This window comes from Mandrillus leucophaeus, unplaced genomic scaffold (genome assembly GCF_000951045.1).
Source record: "Mandrillus leucophaeus isolate KB7577 unplaced genomic scaffold, Mleu.le_1.0 Scaffold283, whole genome shotgun sequence".
Classification (NCBI taxonomy): Eukaryota; Metazoa; Chordata; class Mammalia; order Primates; family Cercopithecidae; genus Mandrillus; species Mandrillus leucophaeus.
In genome coordinates, this window is record NW_012102954.1 from 117,951 (window position 1) to 134,455 (window position 16,505).

The 16,505-nt window shown below is 39.1% G+C and overlaps 1 protein-coding gene across 10 annotated transcripts in view; it reads right to left on the reverse strand.

Annotated features, from left to right (window-relative positions):
• The window catches only part of SEC31A (SEC31 homolog A (S. cerevisiae)), a 96,619-nt gene that overhangs the window by 1,582 nt on the left and 78,532 nt on the right, over nt 1-16,505 (reverse strand). For 9 of the 10 annotated variants that reach the window (XM_011985415.1, XM_011985413.1, XM_011985420.1 and 6 more), the window contains 4 exons: nt 8,866-8,924; nt 7,251-7,514; nt 4,473-4,592; nt 1,071-1,142 (listed from right to left, as the gene is read on the reverse strand). In XM_011985415.1, the coding sequence (XP_011840805.1) occupies nt 1,071-1,142; nt 4,473-4,592; nt 7,251-7,514; nt 8,866-8,924 (515 nt within the window). Of the gene's footprint in view, nt 1-1,070; nt 1,143-4,472; nt 4,593-7,250; nt 7,515-8,865; nt 8,925-10,816; nt 10,856-16,505 lie in introns of all 10 variants that reach the window. The other variant, XM_011985411.1, reaches the window with a different exon arrangement.

The following is a 16,505-nucleotide window of genomic DNA, read 5'->3' on the forward strand; positions in this document are numbered from 1 at the left end:
GGCTGGTCTCAAACTCCTGACCTCAGGTGATCTGCCCACCTCAGCCTCCCAAAGTGCTGGGATTACAGGCATGAGCCACCGTGCCTGGCCTGTTTTCATCTCGTTTTTAAAAAAAGTTTTAATATACACTCATCTAGATGTATACGCTAATTGTATCTTTTTTTCTTTTGGAAATGGGGTCTTGCTATATTGCCCAGGCTGGTATCAAACTCCTGGGCTCCAGTGATCTCCCCCATCAGCCTCCTGAGTAGCTGGGATTAAAGGCATATCCCACTGTGCCCAGTGAGATTTTATTTTGGATCAGTCCAAGGACCACACTACTACTTCCACTGTTATATCAACTTTCTTTAGTTTGGTTCTCATGAGAGAAATGGTTATTTTCATCTGATGGAACTGGGTGTGGGGAATGGGGTAGAGGAATGCTGAAATGGAAAAAATAAAAAGTCCCACTTCTTTTTTTCCTCTCCTTTCCTAGTGCTTTCATTAATAAAAAACAAGACAATTTCAGAAAGGAATGGTGAGGTGGGGACAAGAGGACAAACATAGTGAATCGACTTCTTACTCCTGGCTATCTTCATAGTTACAGCACATTACCTTATTCATCTTGTGGCTACATTTGGCTTTGTTTTTGTATAATGGCTATCCTAAAAGAAAAGGATCAAGAGTCTTAGACTCTGAGAAAGATTATAGATTCAGTCCCTGGAAAACAGAGTACCTGCCTACCCTTTGATTTCTTGTAACTGGGCCATATAAAAGGAACAGCAGAAGATCAGTTACCTTATGGCCAACACAGGCTAGTTTGTATTTATACTCGTTATGAGAGGGTTAAAATTTCTCTCTCACCACACACACATAAACACACACACACACACACACACACACACACACACAGCCATATCCCCTTAACCCCAGTGAGTGGAATTTATGATTCTAACACAGCCATGCCCATTCTCTAACTGTCATGACAATTTTGCCCCCACGCATACTAAATGGGAGTGCTGATGAGACAACTGTTTTACTAGCAACTGGGAATAAATGATTATCATAAATACTTTTCCTCCAAAACTTACTGTCTGTTCCCTAAGTTTATCATACAGAAACTCCAAACGTTTGCTGGCATCATCTAGCTTCCTCTTGGTTTGCTGCAAGAAAGAAAAAACAGATGTTATATTTGAACATTAACTTTTAACCTAAGAACTTGCCCTATCTCATTGCACTAAACCTTATACTTTAAATGTTGAATGGCTTCATTTTATAAAGAAATGGAGGCAACTACAACTAAGAAACTTGAACAGATTATGGCCGGGCACGGTGGCTCACGCCTGTAATCCCAGCACTTTGGGAGACTGAGGCACGCAAATCATGAGGTCAGGAGTTTGAGACCAGTCTGGCCAACATGGTGAAACCCTGTCTCTACTAAAAACACAAAAAATTATCTGGGCGTAATGGTGGGCACCTTTAATCCCAGCTACTTGGAAGGCTGAGGCAGGAGAATTGCTTGAACCCGGGAGGCGCAGGTTGCAGTGAGTCGAGATCTTGCCACTGCATTCCAGCCCAGGCAACAGTGCAAGACTCCGTCTCAAAGGAAAAAAAAGAAAGAAAAAAAAGACACTTGAACAGGTTATTAGAACAGAGATCAATCATCTATCAAGGGTGGAGAGTGGAGGGCGGAGGGTGGAGGGGACTGGGATGAGGAGAGGATGAGACTTCCTTCCAGTGCACGAAATTGTACTGATTGGATTTCATATGCACTGCAAACTCACTTGATAAGGTATATATGCATGTTTGCTTGCACTATATTCACAAGCATCAGGAGGCAGCAGTGGGTCAGTGTATCACAGAAAAGAAGGTCTAAGTACAGTTATTGTCGATTATAGGTGGTAGAAGGCAAACATACAGGTGAACTGTGGAATCTTGTTTTAACCTTTCAAAAATACTACTTAAACACTTAGTTACATTTGTTTAATCCTGCCTTTTTCTAAGCCTTTAAAGCACCAAGAAAAAAAAGAAAACTATCTTTTGGCAGCTTAAGATTACTGAGGGAAGTAGTAAAACATATGATTAAATTAAAAAGCTTTTTTTTCTCTCTACCGTAGTACTGTAAAGTATAGTCAAAGAAACTATTCTAAAACTAAATCTACCAGTTTTAAAATTACATGATTAACTTAATGTTCTACATTATACCACAGCCTCATGTTAGTTCAATATTTATTGACTGCTTACTGTGTGCTGCACCAGGGACAAAGTCTTGTATGTCATGCAGCTCATATCCCACTGGGTGAGAAAAGACACTAAATGAACAATATATTGCATGTCAGATGGTGATAACTGCTATGAAAAAAAGTTAATACAGGAAGGGGGCGACACATGTTGGGAGTTGGGGGTAATAAAGAAAGGCCTGATGGCTAATGGGACATTTGAGCAGAGGCCTTGAACTTGGGAGGAAACAAACAATGCAGATATGTGGAGGAAGAGTTCCAGGCAGAAGGAGCAGCAAGTATAAAGTCCCTGATGCTGAAGCGCTCTTGGTGTGTTCAAGGAAGGAATGCCAGTGTGCTTGGAGAAGAGACAGGAAGAGACAGGTCATCAAGGATGCTACACATCAAGTTGTGTGGCAAAATTACTTTGTGCTGTTTAGACATAAAGTGAAAATAAGATAAATCCATGCTATAAAAACCATTCCACCTATTGATTAAAATGAACTTTTCTGGAAAGGAAACCTTACAGTCCTTGCTTAAAGTTAACCTGGCCAGGCGTGGTGGCTTATGCCCATAATCTCAGCACTTTGAGAGGCCGAGGTGGATGGATCACCTGAGGTCGGGAGTTCGAGACCAGCCTGACCAACATGGAGAAACCCCATTTCTACTAAAAATACAAAATTAGCTGGGCGTGGTGGCACATGCCTGTAATCCCAGCTACTAGGGAGGCTGAGGCAGGAGGACCGCTTGAACCTGGGAGGCAGAGGTTGCGGTGAGCCGAGATCACGCCATTGTACTCCAGCCTGGGCAACAAGAGTGAAACTTCATCTCAGAAAAAAAAAAAAAAAAGAAAGTTAACCTTATCTAGCTACAAACAGGAGCCCCACCCCAAGGGGGCAAGGGCAGCCAGGCAGGCAGAATATTAGAACTTCTTCCCCAACTAATTACAGGAATTATAGGAACACTTTGTCTTTTATGGTTCTCTACTACCCAGAGCTCCTTGGTATCCAGGAGGAATACAGAATGATGACCGAGAGAAGGGTAAATTATGGCCTGTCTATTTAGAAGTGTGCATAAGGGCTAGCATGTATCTGGTTATCAGGTACGTCTGCTCTCTTGTTTCCACCTTGGTCTTCCCATCACTCCCAGAATGTCAGGCACGAAGCTTTCCTGATACTTTCAGTACAGGGAATGGCTTTCCACAAAGCCACTGACCAGCAGAAGGCTGCACATATTCATACTCAATGTCTGATGAACAATAAAACCCAGAATTTGTTTTTTCATGCAGACAAGTAGTCAATGATTGAAAATATCCAATGTGTGCTACCAGAAAATGAAATTTCACTTAAGACTGGCTTTGTGGAATGTTTGTTGTTGCAATACAGGGGTATCCTAAGTAAACTAAGTAAAATCAGTTGCTTTAAATGTAAATAAGCCTCCGATATCTAAAACATTTAACTATCTTTAACATCTCTGCAAAGCTTTAGAAGATGATCTATCTACTTTTAACAATTTCAATATAAGCTCAAAAAGAAATCCCAAATCTGAGTTTCTTGCATAGCACCATTACGTTCTGTTTATGTGCCAAATGCCATTTTGTTGATGAGAGGCAGTAAAGCTTGGTGGTTGAGAGCATGAATTCTAGAGCCAGAATGTCTGGGTTTGAATGCTGGCTCTGACCTTAAGTGTTACTTAACTGCTCTTTGCCTTAATTCTCTTGTCTGTAAATAAAAATGACAAATCTATCTGCCACAAGTTATTGTGAAGATTAAGTACATTTATATATAAAAAGCAATTAAATATATTTCTATATGTAATGCAAACTATGTAAGTGCTAGCTTTATTACTTTTGTGCAAACTTTTTAGAAATATACCTTGTAGGACTTCAAGCAATAATTATAGAAGAACTCCATAAAGGATTCTTTTATTTTATTTATTTATTTTGAGATGGAGTCTCTCGCTGTCACCCAGGCTGGAGTGCAGTGGCGCGATCTCGGCTCACTGCAACCTCTGCCTTCTGGGTTCAAGTGATTCTCCTGCCTTAGCCTCTTCAGTAGCTGGGACTACAGGTGCATTCCACCACACCCAGCTAATTTTTTGTATTTTTAGTAGAGATGGGGTTTTGCTATGTTGGCCAGGATGGTCTTGAACTCCTGGCTTCAAATGATCCACCTACCTTGGCCTCCCAAAGTGCTGGGATTACAGGAGTGAGTCACCACGCCTGGCCAAGGATTCTTCTAATTAAGCAAAATATGATTAAAAAAAAATACATACAGGGTCTGTTGCTGAAGAAAGGCAGCGCTGAATAAGATCCTCAAATGTGGTCTTTAGAATGAGGTGCTCATCTGGAATAGGTTTCTTGGTAATTTTTTTTGTTGGCAAAGACTGCACATGCTGGAAGAAACACAACAAAAACTGATCAGAAACGACCAGAAGCTACCTTATATACACAATCTTGAATCTGTATGATAAACAGAAACTGACAACCTTATAGATAGACCTATTCAAAATCAAATTAAAATTTAATGTGTGAAATCACTTAGGATAAGTAAAAATAAAAACCAGATATCTAGTACAAAGTGTAGGCACTCTTCCTACAGTTTGGATTTTCATATACAGGACTGGATACAAAGTAGTTGATTAATTAGGTAACATATGTTGGTCAATATTGTTTATAACTGATGGGAAATAAGTATGTGCCAGAGAGAATAAAAACAAGGCACTGGAAAACACACTTGGCTGGTTAGAATGGCTGCTTGCTCTGCTTGTTGGCTCATTCTCGTGTATGCTGGCATTCTTCTATTCTTTTACTCTTAGAGGTTGTTAATTGGGCTGTGGTCAAAACTGTAAGATGAAGCCAAAGATTAAGAGAGAAGACATCCCGATGCTGCTGAGTGTACAGATGAAAGAACAAAGAAGAAATGGTTAAGTTTTATTAGTTCATTCTTTCACTCATTCAAAAAATATTAGGTAACTATGTACCAGGCACTGGCTATGTACTACTGGTGAGCCAATACAGAAATGATCTCAGTTCTCAGGGAGTTTACAGGCTAATGGAAGAGGCACAGTTTAAAAACATCATCAATGTATGTAAAATAGCAACTGTAGTACGTTAACACTTGGTGGAAACAAAAGATGCTATAACTGAGATTTGACTGAGGGAAGGGAAGGCTCTCTTCAGGAAATTTTACTGGAAGGACAAAATGGAGTTGAACAGTTAAGCGAGGAAAAAAGAGCATTCCAGATGAAAGGAATACCATGTACAAAGGAAGGACCACGGTAAAAGGGAGCTAAAAGGTCAGTATAGCTGGAGCAGAGAGAACAAGGAGTATGAGCTGAGGCCTTCCAGACAATGTTGAATATTTCGGTCCTTATCCTGAGAATGATGGGAAGCTGTAATGTTTTAGGCAAAGATGAAAAAAGGCCAAATTAGAGATGGATCAAAGTAGATATCAGCAGACCAATTAGGAGGTTCCTGCACTGATGAGATGAAGGTAGCATGGACTAGAGTAAAAACGTGGAGAAGAAAGGATTCAAAAAATATTTTGGAGTGATATCGACAAGATTTGGGGAGACAGATTTAAAATAGAGGTTAAAGGGAAAAGTGTATAAAGATGATCCCCAGGTTTTTGCCTGGATTCCACAGAAAAGATTATGGTGCCACTCACTGATAACAGGAAACAAGGAAAGATGACTAAGTTTGGGAGGAAGAGTATGAATTAGGTTTTGGACATGCTGAGGTTGAAGTGCCTCCAAGACATCCAAGTAGGCAAGCAGCTGGGTATATAGCCTGGCTGAACACTATGTATCTTTCTCTTTTGATGGTAACTAAGCTTCAGGTCTAGGCGAGTACAGCATGAGAACCCAGGTCTAAACAAATATAAGGGCTGAGTAGCTTCCCAAAATAACACAGGCTTGTAATCTTTTTTATTTTTTTTTAAATAAAACTCTGTAATTTTTATTTTTCCAGAAAGAACCATTTCTTCTCATCTTTGTCAAAATGTTTTTAAAATGCAACTCTTAACATTTAAAAATTCCTTAGGCATATTATCTCTTTCTTTTTTTTTTTTTGAGATGGAGTCTCGCTCTGTCGTCCAGGCTGGAGTGCAGTGGTGCGATCTCAGCTCACTGCAACCTCTGCCTGCTGGGTTCAAGCAATTCTCCTGCCTCAGCCTTCCGAGTAGCTGGGACTACAGGCGCATGCCACCACGCCCAGCTAATTTTTGTATTTTTAGTAGAGACAGGATTTCACCATGCTGGCCAGGCTGGTCTCGAACTCCTGACCTCAGATGATCCACCCGCCTCGGCCTTCCAAAGGGCTGGGATAACAGGTGTGAGCCACTGTGCCCAGCTTCAGGCATATTATCTCTTAACAGTAAAGTATACTCTTGTGACAAGAGATACAATCTTTACAAATTTGACTTCAATGAATCAAAGACAGAATCAGACAGTAGAACTAGTTTTTTTACTTGGGCAGGAGTTTGTTTCATCTTCTTATATTGAACTTTGATCTAAGCTCTTATTTCTCATGAATAGATCAAAATACTTAACTATGTCTAAGTGTGTTATGTAGAAATGTGTTAAATTTTCAACATTCAGGACTTTGCCAACTGGCTGTTTGTGTTGTGGAAAGCAAGTAAAAAATGTTTTTCTCTATCTGAAGATAAGGCTGTATTATTAGCTTTTATACATACACATAAAAATATATAACTCACTACATTTTTATTTTCTATTTTAAAGAGAAAAATCTTTGGAAACAGCTTTTGGTTAGCAACCTCAGATGCATAGATGATTCATCTGATTTTAAATTATGGCTACTGACCTAGACAAGTTATAGTAAACACTCTTAAATGTATAACCTTCTTTTATGTGGCCATGTAATTGAAAAATAATATACATACATGATCAATCTTTAAAAAAAAAGTTGCTATTTTTTGTTTAGGTTGTCTAGATGTTTAATAATAATCATGTAATCATAAAAGTTAGCATATTAAAGAAAATATACTGAAACACAGCCATCCTCCCATTCCACTTCTACAAATTTACTGTTACCTGGAAGGTATTTCCGATAGGAGCCCCTGGGGCACCTTCAATATTGGGCTTTGAGAAAGATGGTGGCATGCCTGTTTGACCAAGAGGTTGCTGTATGCCATGGAATGGCTGGCCACCTGAAAGATGTGGCTGTGGGAATGAAGACTGGCTTGACAGTGGTATTGGAGCTGAAGGCTGTTGCTGCAGCATCTGTGACTGGGGGTCACCCAACGGGTTCATGATTGGTGATGTGATGGGAACAGGAGGCATGAAGTTTTCAGGCATCTGTTAAAAGATGGAAATAAAAGACACCAGGAGTAAGAATAAAAACGATAGCAACATTTCTTCAGCTTAAAATAAGGGAGTGAGGTTATACCATGGCTAAACAAATTTTTTAATAGTAGTAGAATGCTTTTTTCTAACGAAATTTCATGCAGAATAAAGTAAAGTAAAACAAAAATAGAGCTGATTTGGCTAAGACGGATAGGGAGCTCAAACTTGGATTTCTTTGTCTCCCTTTGCCCTCCCATACTTATCCCCAATAAAGGGGAGCTAAAACCATGGCTTTTTTTTTTGAGACAGTCTTGCTCTGTCATCCAGGCTGGAGTGCAATAGTGCAATCTCAGCTCACTGCAACTTCCGCCTCCTGGGTTCAAGCAATTCTCGTGCCTCAGCCTCCCAAGTAGCTGGGATTACAGGCGTGTGCCAACACGCCTAGCTGATTTTTGTATTTTTAGTAGAGACAGGGTCTCACCATATTGGCCAGGCCGGTCTAGAACTCCTGACCTCATGATCCGCCTGCCTCAGCCTCCCAAAATCCTGGGATTATAGTCACCATGGCATTTTTGAAAGAGGGTATCAGGTCTGGAGAACTGTATGTAGCAATATTGGAATCAGAGGTGCCAAGTATGCATGTGCGTGTATGTGCACATGTGTTTAATATGATCAGAATGTAATACCTAAGTAGACATTATTTGGCAATTCTATCACACTGAAAGTACTAAATTCAGTTTCTGATTAATACTAACCTAAATATTGGCATTCTTTCCTCATTTAAAGCCTCCTAATTTTATATTGTGGCCTCTCATTATATTTAGGGAAGGAGGTCACTAGGAATTTTTTAGAAGTAAAAATGGCTTGGGCAGAAAGAAGCATCTAATTTGTGCTCTAACAGCTCTTAACAGTTACTGAGATCTGTACAGTGCTCAGCCATGAGGCTATTTCATTCACACTATATGTGACAGAAAAAGTCCAAAATTTAATTGCCAAATTCATGATTACTAGTAGAACCCAAAGACCAAAGTAATTCCAAAAAAAAAAAAAAAAAAGCAACCCTGAAGCCTGAAATTTCCTACTTTTTGAAAGAGGCTGGTTGGGAATTTATATCTTGCCTTCTAAAAGGGCTTTAATTAATATCACCATCATCAGAACAAGGTTTTGATGATACTGTTTTCTACTTTCTTTCCTTCCCTCCATGGATTAGAAGGCGCATGTTGAAGTACGCTTTAAATCGCTTTAAATACATCACTCAGTAAGCTTCGCCTTTAAAAGGATCAGTGAAGTATAGTGTGTTCCAAGTGGCTATGTGGTTAACATTACATCTGTAGGCCATTGGATGAACATCTTTTTCTAGTACCTTCTTCTTTTTGGGGACTCTGTTCAAAGCTGGAGGGTCATTCCAACCATTCTGAGGACCTATAACAGATAACAGAGAACGTATTCCTTTAGAATCCTGAAAGGAAAAAAGTAAAACTGAATCCATCACTTAATACTTCAAAATTCTGCCTTAACCCTGAGATAACTGTCAAACAAAGGTTTTACCAGCTGAGTGTGGGATCACTGTGTAGCCCTGGATTCTCACACTCACATCTCTTAATAGGAACAAGGCCTTCACTTGGTAGGTAAAATATCTTGACACTGTTTCCATTTAAACTGAAAGAGCTGTGCTAAATTTAGGGTGGTGAAGTTTTTATTTATATTGGTGTATGACTTTCAAAGATCAGTTTACTATTCTCTCCTAATAATGAAAATACAGTCTGCTAAAAAACAGAAACAAACAGAAAAACAAACAAACAAAAAAAACACCAGGCTTCTGATATATTCAACATATAAAAAAACAATAAAATTAGCAATCTCCTATTTGCCAAGAGGGCAATTCAACATGAGCAAATCATCTATTCTAAACATGGTAGAAATATTAAGATAAAAGCAGACTCCAACTATGTAACACTAGTAATTTTTATCATCTTTGCCTTGGGAATTATAAGCAAAGTAAAAAAGGGTATTCAAATATCTGTGCTAAGATTTTTAATGCCATAAAAAAAATTTCCAGGCTAATAGCAAATATAAAATTAAAATACTACCAACTGTAGTAAATTTCCTCTTAAAAAAAACCACACACACACACTAACAAATCAAAAAACCGTGTTACTTCAAAGTGAAAAATGAACGATAATAGCAGAACTTATTAAGTATTTTAATGCCAGTATCTTTAAAGAAAAAAGAATACAACATGCTGGAAATAAGACAGAATAATTTCTAAATCACAATTAATTCTTTTACATTTCACTAAGTGTGAGTTTTGATATCCTCTATAAGGAACCAGATACTTGCTAAAGAAACTTTTATGTATGTATATATGTAAAGACAAAAAATTATTCCCTTTCCAATAAATGTTCTTTCAATATTTTAACTTGCACTTGTTTAAATGATATACATATTAAGTCACAAGAAAACTGTCAAACCAAAGTCACAGAAACTTTAAAAAATACAGATCTTCAACTAACCACCAGCACTTACTTGTCTTGATTTTAAAACATAATTCAGGCGAGGCGCAGTGGCTCACGCCTGTAATCCCAGTACTTTGGGAGGCTGAGGCGGGTGGATCACTTGAGGTCAGGAGTTCAAGATCAGCCTGGCCAACATGGTGAAACCCTGTCTCTACTAAAAATACAAAAATTAGCCGTGTGTGGTGGTGCACACCTGTTGTCCCAGTTACTCAGGAGCTGAAGCAGGAGAATTGCTTGAACTTGGGAGGTGGAGGTTGCAGTGAACCAAGATTCTGTCACTGTACTTCAGCCTGGGTGACAGAGCGAGACTCTGTCTTAAAAAAGTAAAAAATAAAAATAAAAAAATAAAAGTAGAATTCATATCTTAAAAGTTTACTAGGAGACAGAAAATCAGATGTGGCTCAAAACAGTCAAGAGTTAACCACAAAATATTAACTCATATGCTGCTTTCTGATTAACAAATTCTTAAACTTCTGGTTCTACATAGATTAATCATTCAAATCTCTGCAATCACTTTCTAGTCTTACCCGTGGCTTAAGACAGTCTTGGCATAGTTGTTTTCTTTATGTCTATATGAAACAGACAGCCTTTATAACCAAGCTACTTGTGTAATCATGTAAATTCAATCAGTTGTAAAATTTGATTCAATTGGGAAGCCAAAAAAAAAAAAAAAAATATCCTGATCAGATTTAGGAGATCATCATCTTTGAAGTTCACATGCATTATTGTTAATGTTCATTCATTAATTGTATTCAATTATTCAAAGATTTCCAAAGGTATATTTTACAACCAATTCACCTTCCAACATAGGTGCCTGGTCTTGGACAGAATGGTTTTCTGTAGACAAAATGTAAAAATTACTTAACAGTGTTTACTGAAGACATTCTAAACTTTACTCATTTTATAATTGTTTCTTCTCCCTTCATTAATCCCCAGAAAGTATAAATTAATTTAATAAGAGAACAAAACTTACTTTTTAACCAAGTCATGTGAAATGTCCTCTAAGTAACCAGTTTTTTGACAAAGGGAATTCATTTGTTAGATCCAATTAACTCTTAAACATCACTTTTTTCTTACTGTTCTACCTTTTTTAAGAGAAAATTTTATCCCTTCATATTTAAAAAACAATGTTTCCCTAATTGTTTGCATTGATTGTTTTTCTACTATTTAACTAATGAAGAAATATCACTGAGGGGATAGCACTTCCTAACATATTCACCTAATGTGTCCATTTTGGTACTGTTCAAAGCTGTGAATCCAAATCAGCTATGGATCTTGTTAAACCACAGATTCTAATTCATTAGGTATAGTGATAGAAGCTTAGATACTGTCTTTGCAGCCATCTCCCAGATGATATGAATGCTGCTGGTCCAACACTCTCTTGAAGCAGCAGGGAACTGGAGAAATGGGGTGATTTCTACACGTCCTACAGACTTCAACCTGCATTTGATAAGGATAAATGTGCTTATCTTAGCACAGTGGTATCATTTTTCACTGCTGGATTGAGGAGGCCCCAGTGGTCTGCACTCTGCAGAAACAATTTCTGGGGTCATGCTGTGCATATAAATGAGAATAGGCCCAGCAAATAATGTAACCACCTCATATGGTCCTTTCTGTAAGAATATACAGATTTATGAGTGAACTCCCATTCACAACTGCTACTAAGAGAATAAAATACCTAGGAATACAACTTACAAGGGATGTGAAGGACCTCTTCAAGGAGACTTACAAACCACTGCTCAAGGAAATAAGAGAAGACACCAATGGAAAAACATTCCACGCTCATGAATAGGAAGAATCAGTATCAGGAAAATGGCCTTACTGCCCAAAGTAATTTATAGATTCAATGCTATCCCCATGAAGCTACCACTGACTTTCTTCACAGAATTGGAAAAAACTATTTTAAACTTCATATGGAACCAAAAAAGAGTCTGCATAGACAAGATAATCCTGGGCAAGAAGAACAAAGCTGGAGGCATCACAGTACCTGATTTCAAACATTACTACAAGGCTACGGTAACCAAAACAGCATGGTACTGATACCAAAACAGATATACAGATCAATGGAACAGAACAGAGGCCTCAGAAATAACACCACACATCTATTAGCATCTGATATTTGACAAACCTGACACACACAAGCAATGGGAAAAGATTCCCCATTTAATAAATGGCGTAGGGGAAAACTGACTAGCCATATGCAGAAAACTGAACCTGGACCCCTTCCTTACACCCTATATAGAAATTAACTCAAGGTGCATCAAAGACTTAAATTTAAGACCGAGGACCATAAAAATCCTAGAAGAAAACCTGGGCAATACCATTCAGGACACAGGCATGGGCAAAGACTTCATGTCTAAAACAGCAAAAGCAATGGCAACAAAAGCCAAAATTGACAAATGGGATCTAATTAAACTAAAGAGCTTCTCCATAGCAAAAGAAACACCATCAGAGTTAAAAGGCAACCCACAGAATGGGAGAAAATTTTTACAATCTATCCATCTGACAAAGGACTAATATCCAGAATCTACAAAGAACTTAAACAAATTTACAAGAAAAAAGCAAACGACCCCATCAAAAAATGGGCAAAGGATATGATCAGACACTTCTCAAAAGAAGACATTTTTGCAGCCAACAGACACATGAAAAAATGCTCATCATCACTGGTCATTAGAGAAATGCAAATCAAAACCACAATGAGATACCATCTCATGCCAGTTACAATGGCGATCATTAAAAAGTCAGGAAACAGATGCTGGAGAGGTTGTGGAAAAACAGGAATGCGTTTACACTGTTGATGGCAGTGTAAATTAGTTCAACCATTGTGGAAGACAGTGTGGCGATTCCTCAAGGATCTAGAACTAGGAATACCATTTGACCCAGCAATTCCATTCCTGGGCATATATCCAAAGAATTATAAATCATTCTATGATAAAGACACATGCACATGTGTGGTTATTGTGGCACTATTCACAATAGCAAAGGCTTGGAACCAACCCAAATGTCTATCAATGACAGACTGGATTAAGAAAATGTGGCACATATACACCATGCAATACTATGCAGCCATAAAAAAGGATGAGTCCACGTATTTTGCAGGGACATGGATGAAGCTGGAAACCATCATTCTCAGCAAACTATCACAAGATCAGAAAACCAAACACCACATGTTCTTACTCGTAAGTGGGAGGTGAACAATGAGAACACATGGACACAGGGAGGGGAACATCACACACCGGGGCCTGTGGGGGGGTAGGGGAGGGATAACATTAGGAGAAATACCTAATGTAGGTGACGGGTTGATGGGTGCAGCAAACCACCATGGCACGTCTATACCTATGTAACAAAACTGCATGTAACCCAAAACTTAAAGTACAATTAAAAAAAAAAAAAATACAGATTTGCAGACTAAGCACAAGTCTCCCAGAAATAACTACTTCTTATAGGAAACCAAAGTTTCTAGCAGTGGACAAGAGAAAAACAGACTGACAACACAGCAATCCCAATTGTCAAATACTTAGGGTCAGGCCAGGCCCAGCCTCAAATCAAGGGTATACAATGTCAGTATGTCAGACACATAACTTATGTGGATTCAGCTATCATTAATTGATGAGGGAGGGAGCAAAGCAGAAACTAAAATTGTGATTTCATTCTGCAATTAAATAGGCAGTAAAACAACAGAAAAAATATAGTGAGTTCAATTGAGTTTGAACTCTACTCAAGAAGCAGTTTCACAGGGAAACTGTGAGGCGGGAGAGGTAATCCCATAGTTTGAAATCTCATTGTGTAGAGTGCAATTCTAATGTTTACTGACAGATGTTTTTCATACAAGATATAAATGCAAGCCAACTTTTTCATCTGGGGTTTAACTGTAAAAAGGATCAATGATAACTAACTATAAGTGATTTTCTATTTTTATCTCAAATGATGACTTTACAACCTAGCTCTCCATGTGAGATATGAGTTCATAACAGTATAGTTCATAAATGCCTGGTGAGTTACTGTGTGTGCATTCCAATAAAGGACTGACCTGATTCCCGACTACTCATGCACTCTCAAGCACCAGGCTTCAGCTTCTGGCTGAGGGAGGTAATATAATACAAACCTAAAAGTATTGGAAATACGCTGGGCTTGACCCTTTAGTCAGGTCAAAACAACATGCTCTCTTCCTGTTCCTCATAAGAAGGTGCAGAAGATGAGAGGACTGCTTTTAAGCTGTGGGTGTTGAATCCTGGGAGGGTATCCAGACTTTACCAACTATTAGCAGCACAAAAAAGTCTGTGGAACTATTTTCTTATGTCCCCTTGGTAAAATGACACCAAAGTCATAATAAAATCAAATTCCAAGTTAGGGGTAAAATTGAATAGAAGCAAAACAAGTCTCTCAAGGGGAACAGTCAGTTGGCTAGCCTGAATAAGTTAAAGGGGGGTGGGGAAGGTCTGCTGAATAGAAGGTCATATTTTATAATTAGGTACCCCTCTCCCAAAATATATGCCTGACTAACTCCTCCTAACCTCAAACCATGCAATATATTAAGCTATGTGTTTTAGTAAAACCCCAACAGTCCTTTTATTAATTTAACGTAGCTTTGTCTCAATTATAATTCTAACCTCTTTCAATCCTTTTTGCTTTTATAGATTTAGATTTAGTGACTTTTCTTAAAAAAACTTCTCGTACTCAAGGATTGATTTTATTTATTTTATTTTTGAGAGGGAGTCTCGCTCTGTCACCCAGGCTGGAGTGTAATGGCACAATCTAGGCTCATTGCAACCTCCACCCTCCGGGTTCAAGTGATTCTCCTCTCCTGAGTAGCTGGGATTACAGGTGCTCGCCACCATGCTTGGCTAAGTTTTGTATATGTAGTAGAGATGGGGGTTCATCATGTTGGCCCAGCTGGTCTCAAACTCCTAACCTCAAACAATGCACCCACTTTGACCTCCCAAAGTGCTGGGATTTCATGACTTTTTACAAACAGTTCAACTGAACTCTTCTTTATAGAGACATCCCTTAATAGCGACAGGACATAAAACAAGCTACCTGAAGAACATAAATATCTACAGAAGACCGTAACATGGAGATTCACTATGGATGTGAAAAATGATACTCTTGGTCAACACTTTAAAAAAAATATCAACACAGTACATTTTAACCTTGAATAGAAATGTCTCAGAAAACTGGAGAGGAGATAATCCTTCCCTATCCTTTTTTAACTCGTTCGAAAAACTATAAAGCGGGGATGAATATTTTACTCTTTTTAAAACATGACATAACTTTAAGGGCATGGAAAAATGGTTCACGGTGTAATATTAAGAAAAAAGTAAGGTCAGGCGTGGTGGCTTACACTTGTAATTCCCAACATTTGGGAGGCCGAGCTGGGTAGATCACCTGAGGTCAGGAGTTTGAGACCAGCCTGACCAGCATGGTGAAACCCCGTCTCTACTAAAAATACAAAAATTAGCTGGACGTCGTGGCACACACCTGTAGTTCCAGCTACTTGGGATGCTGAGGCATGAGAATTGCTTGAGATAGAGGTTGCAGTGAGTTGAGACTGAGCCACTGCACTCCGGCCTGAGTGACAGAGTGGAACTTTTCTCAAAAAAAAAGGAAAAAGATGTAAAATTACGTGTATGTGTGTGTTTGTGTTATGATCCTAATTTGTTAAAAATGCATGCACACAATGAAGTACTACTTCAAATCCATTAGGATGGCTATTAAAAAACAGAATAACAAGCCAGGGGCGGGGGCTCACGCCTGTAATCCCAGCACTTTGGGAGGCTGAGGTGGGCGGATCATGAGGTCAGGAGATCGAGACTATCCTGGCTAACACGGTGAAACCCGGTCTCTACTAAAAATACAAAAAATTAGCTGGGCGTGGTGGTGCGTGCCTGTAGTGCCAGCTACTCGGAGGCTGAGGCAGGAGAATGGCGTGAACCCGGGAGGCGGAGCTTGCAGTGAGCGCCAATGTACTCTAGCCTGGGCAACAAAGCGAGACTCCGTCTCAAAAAAAAATAAAAAAATAAAAAACAAAAAACACAACTATTGGCATGGATGTGGAGAAACTGAAAGCTTCGTGCGTTCCTGACGGGAATGTAAAATGATGTAGCTGCTGTGGAAAACAGTGTGGTGGTTCCTCAAAAAACTAAATGTAGAATTACTGTTTGATCCAGCAATTCCACCTCTAGGTATACACACTAAAAAGCTGGCTGGGCGCGGTGGCTCATGCCTGTAATCCCAGCACTTTGGGAGGCCAAGGCAGGTGGATCACGAGGTCAGGAGTTTGAGACCAGCCTGGTCAATACGGTGAAACCCCATCTCTACTAAAAACACAATAATTAGCTGGGCATGGTGGCACGTGCCTGTAGTCCCAGCTACTTGGGAGGCTGAGGCAGGAGAATCGCATGAACCCAGGAGGTGAAGGTTGCAGTGAGCTGAGATTGCACCACCGCACTCCAGCCCGGGCAACAGAGTGATACTCCATCTCAAAAAA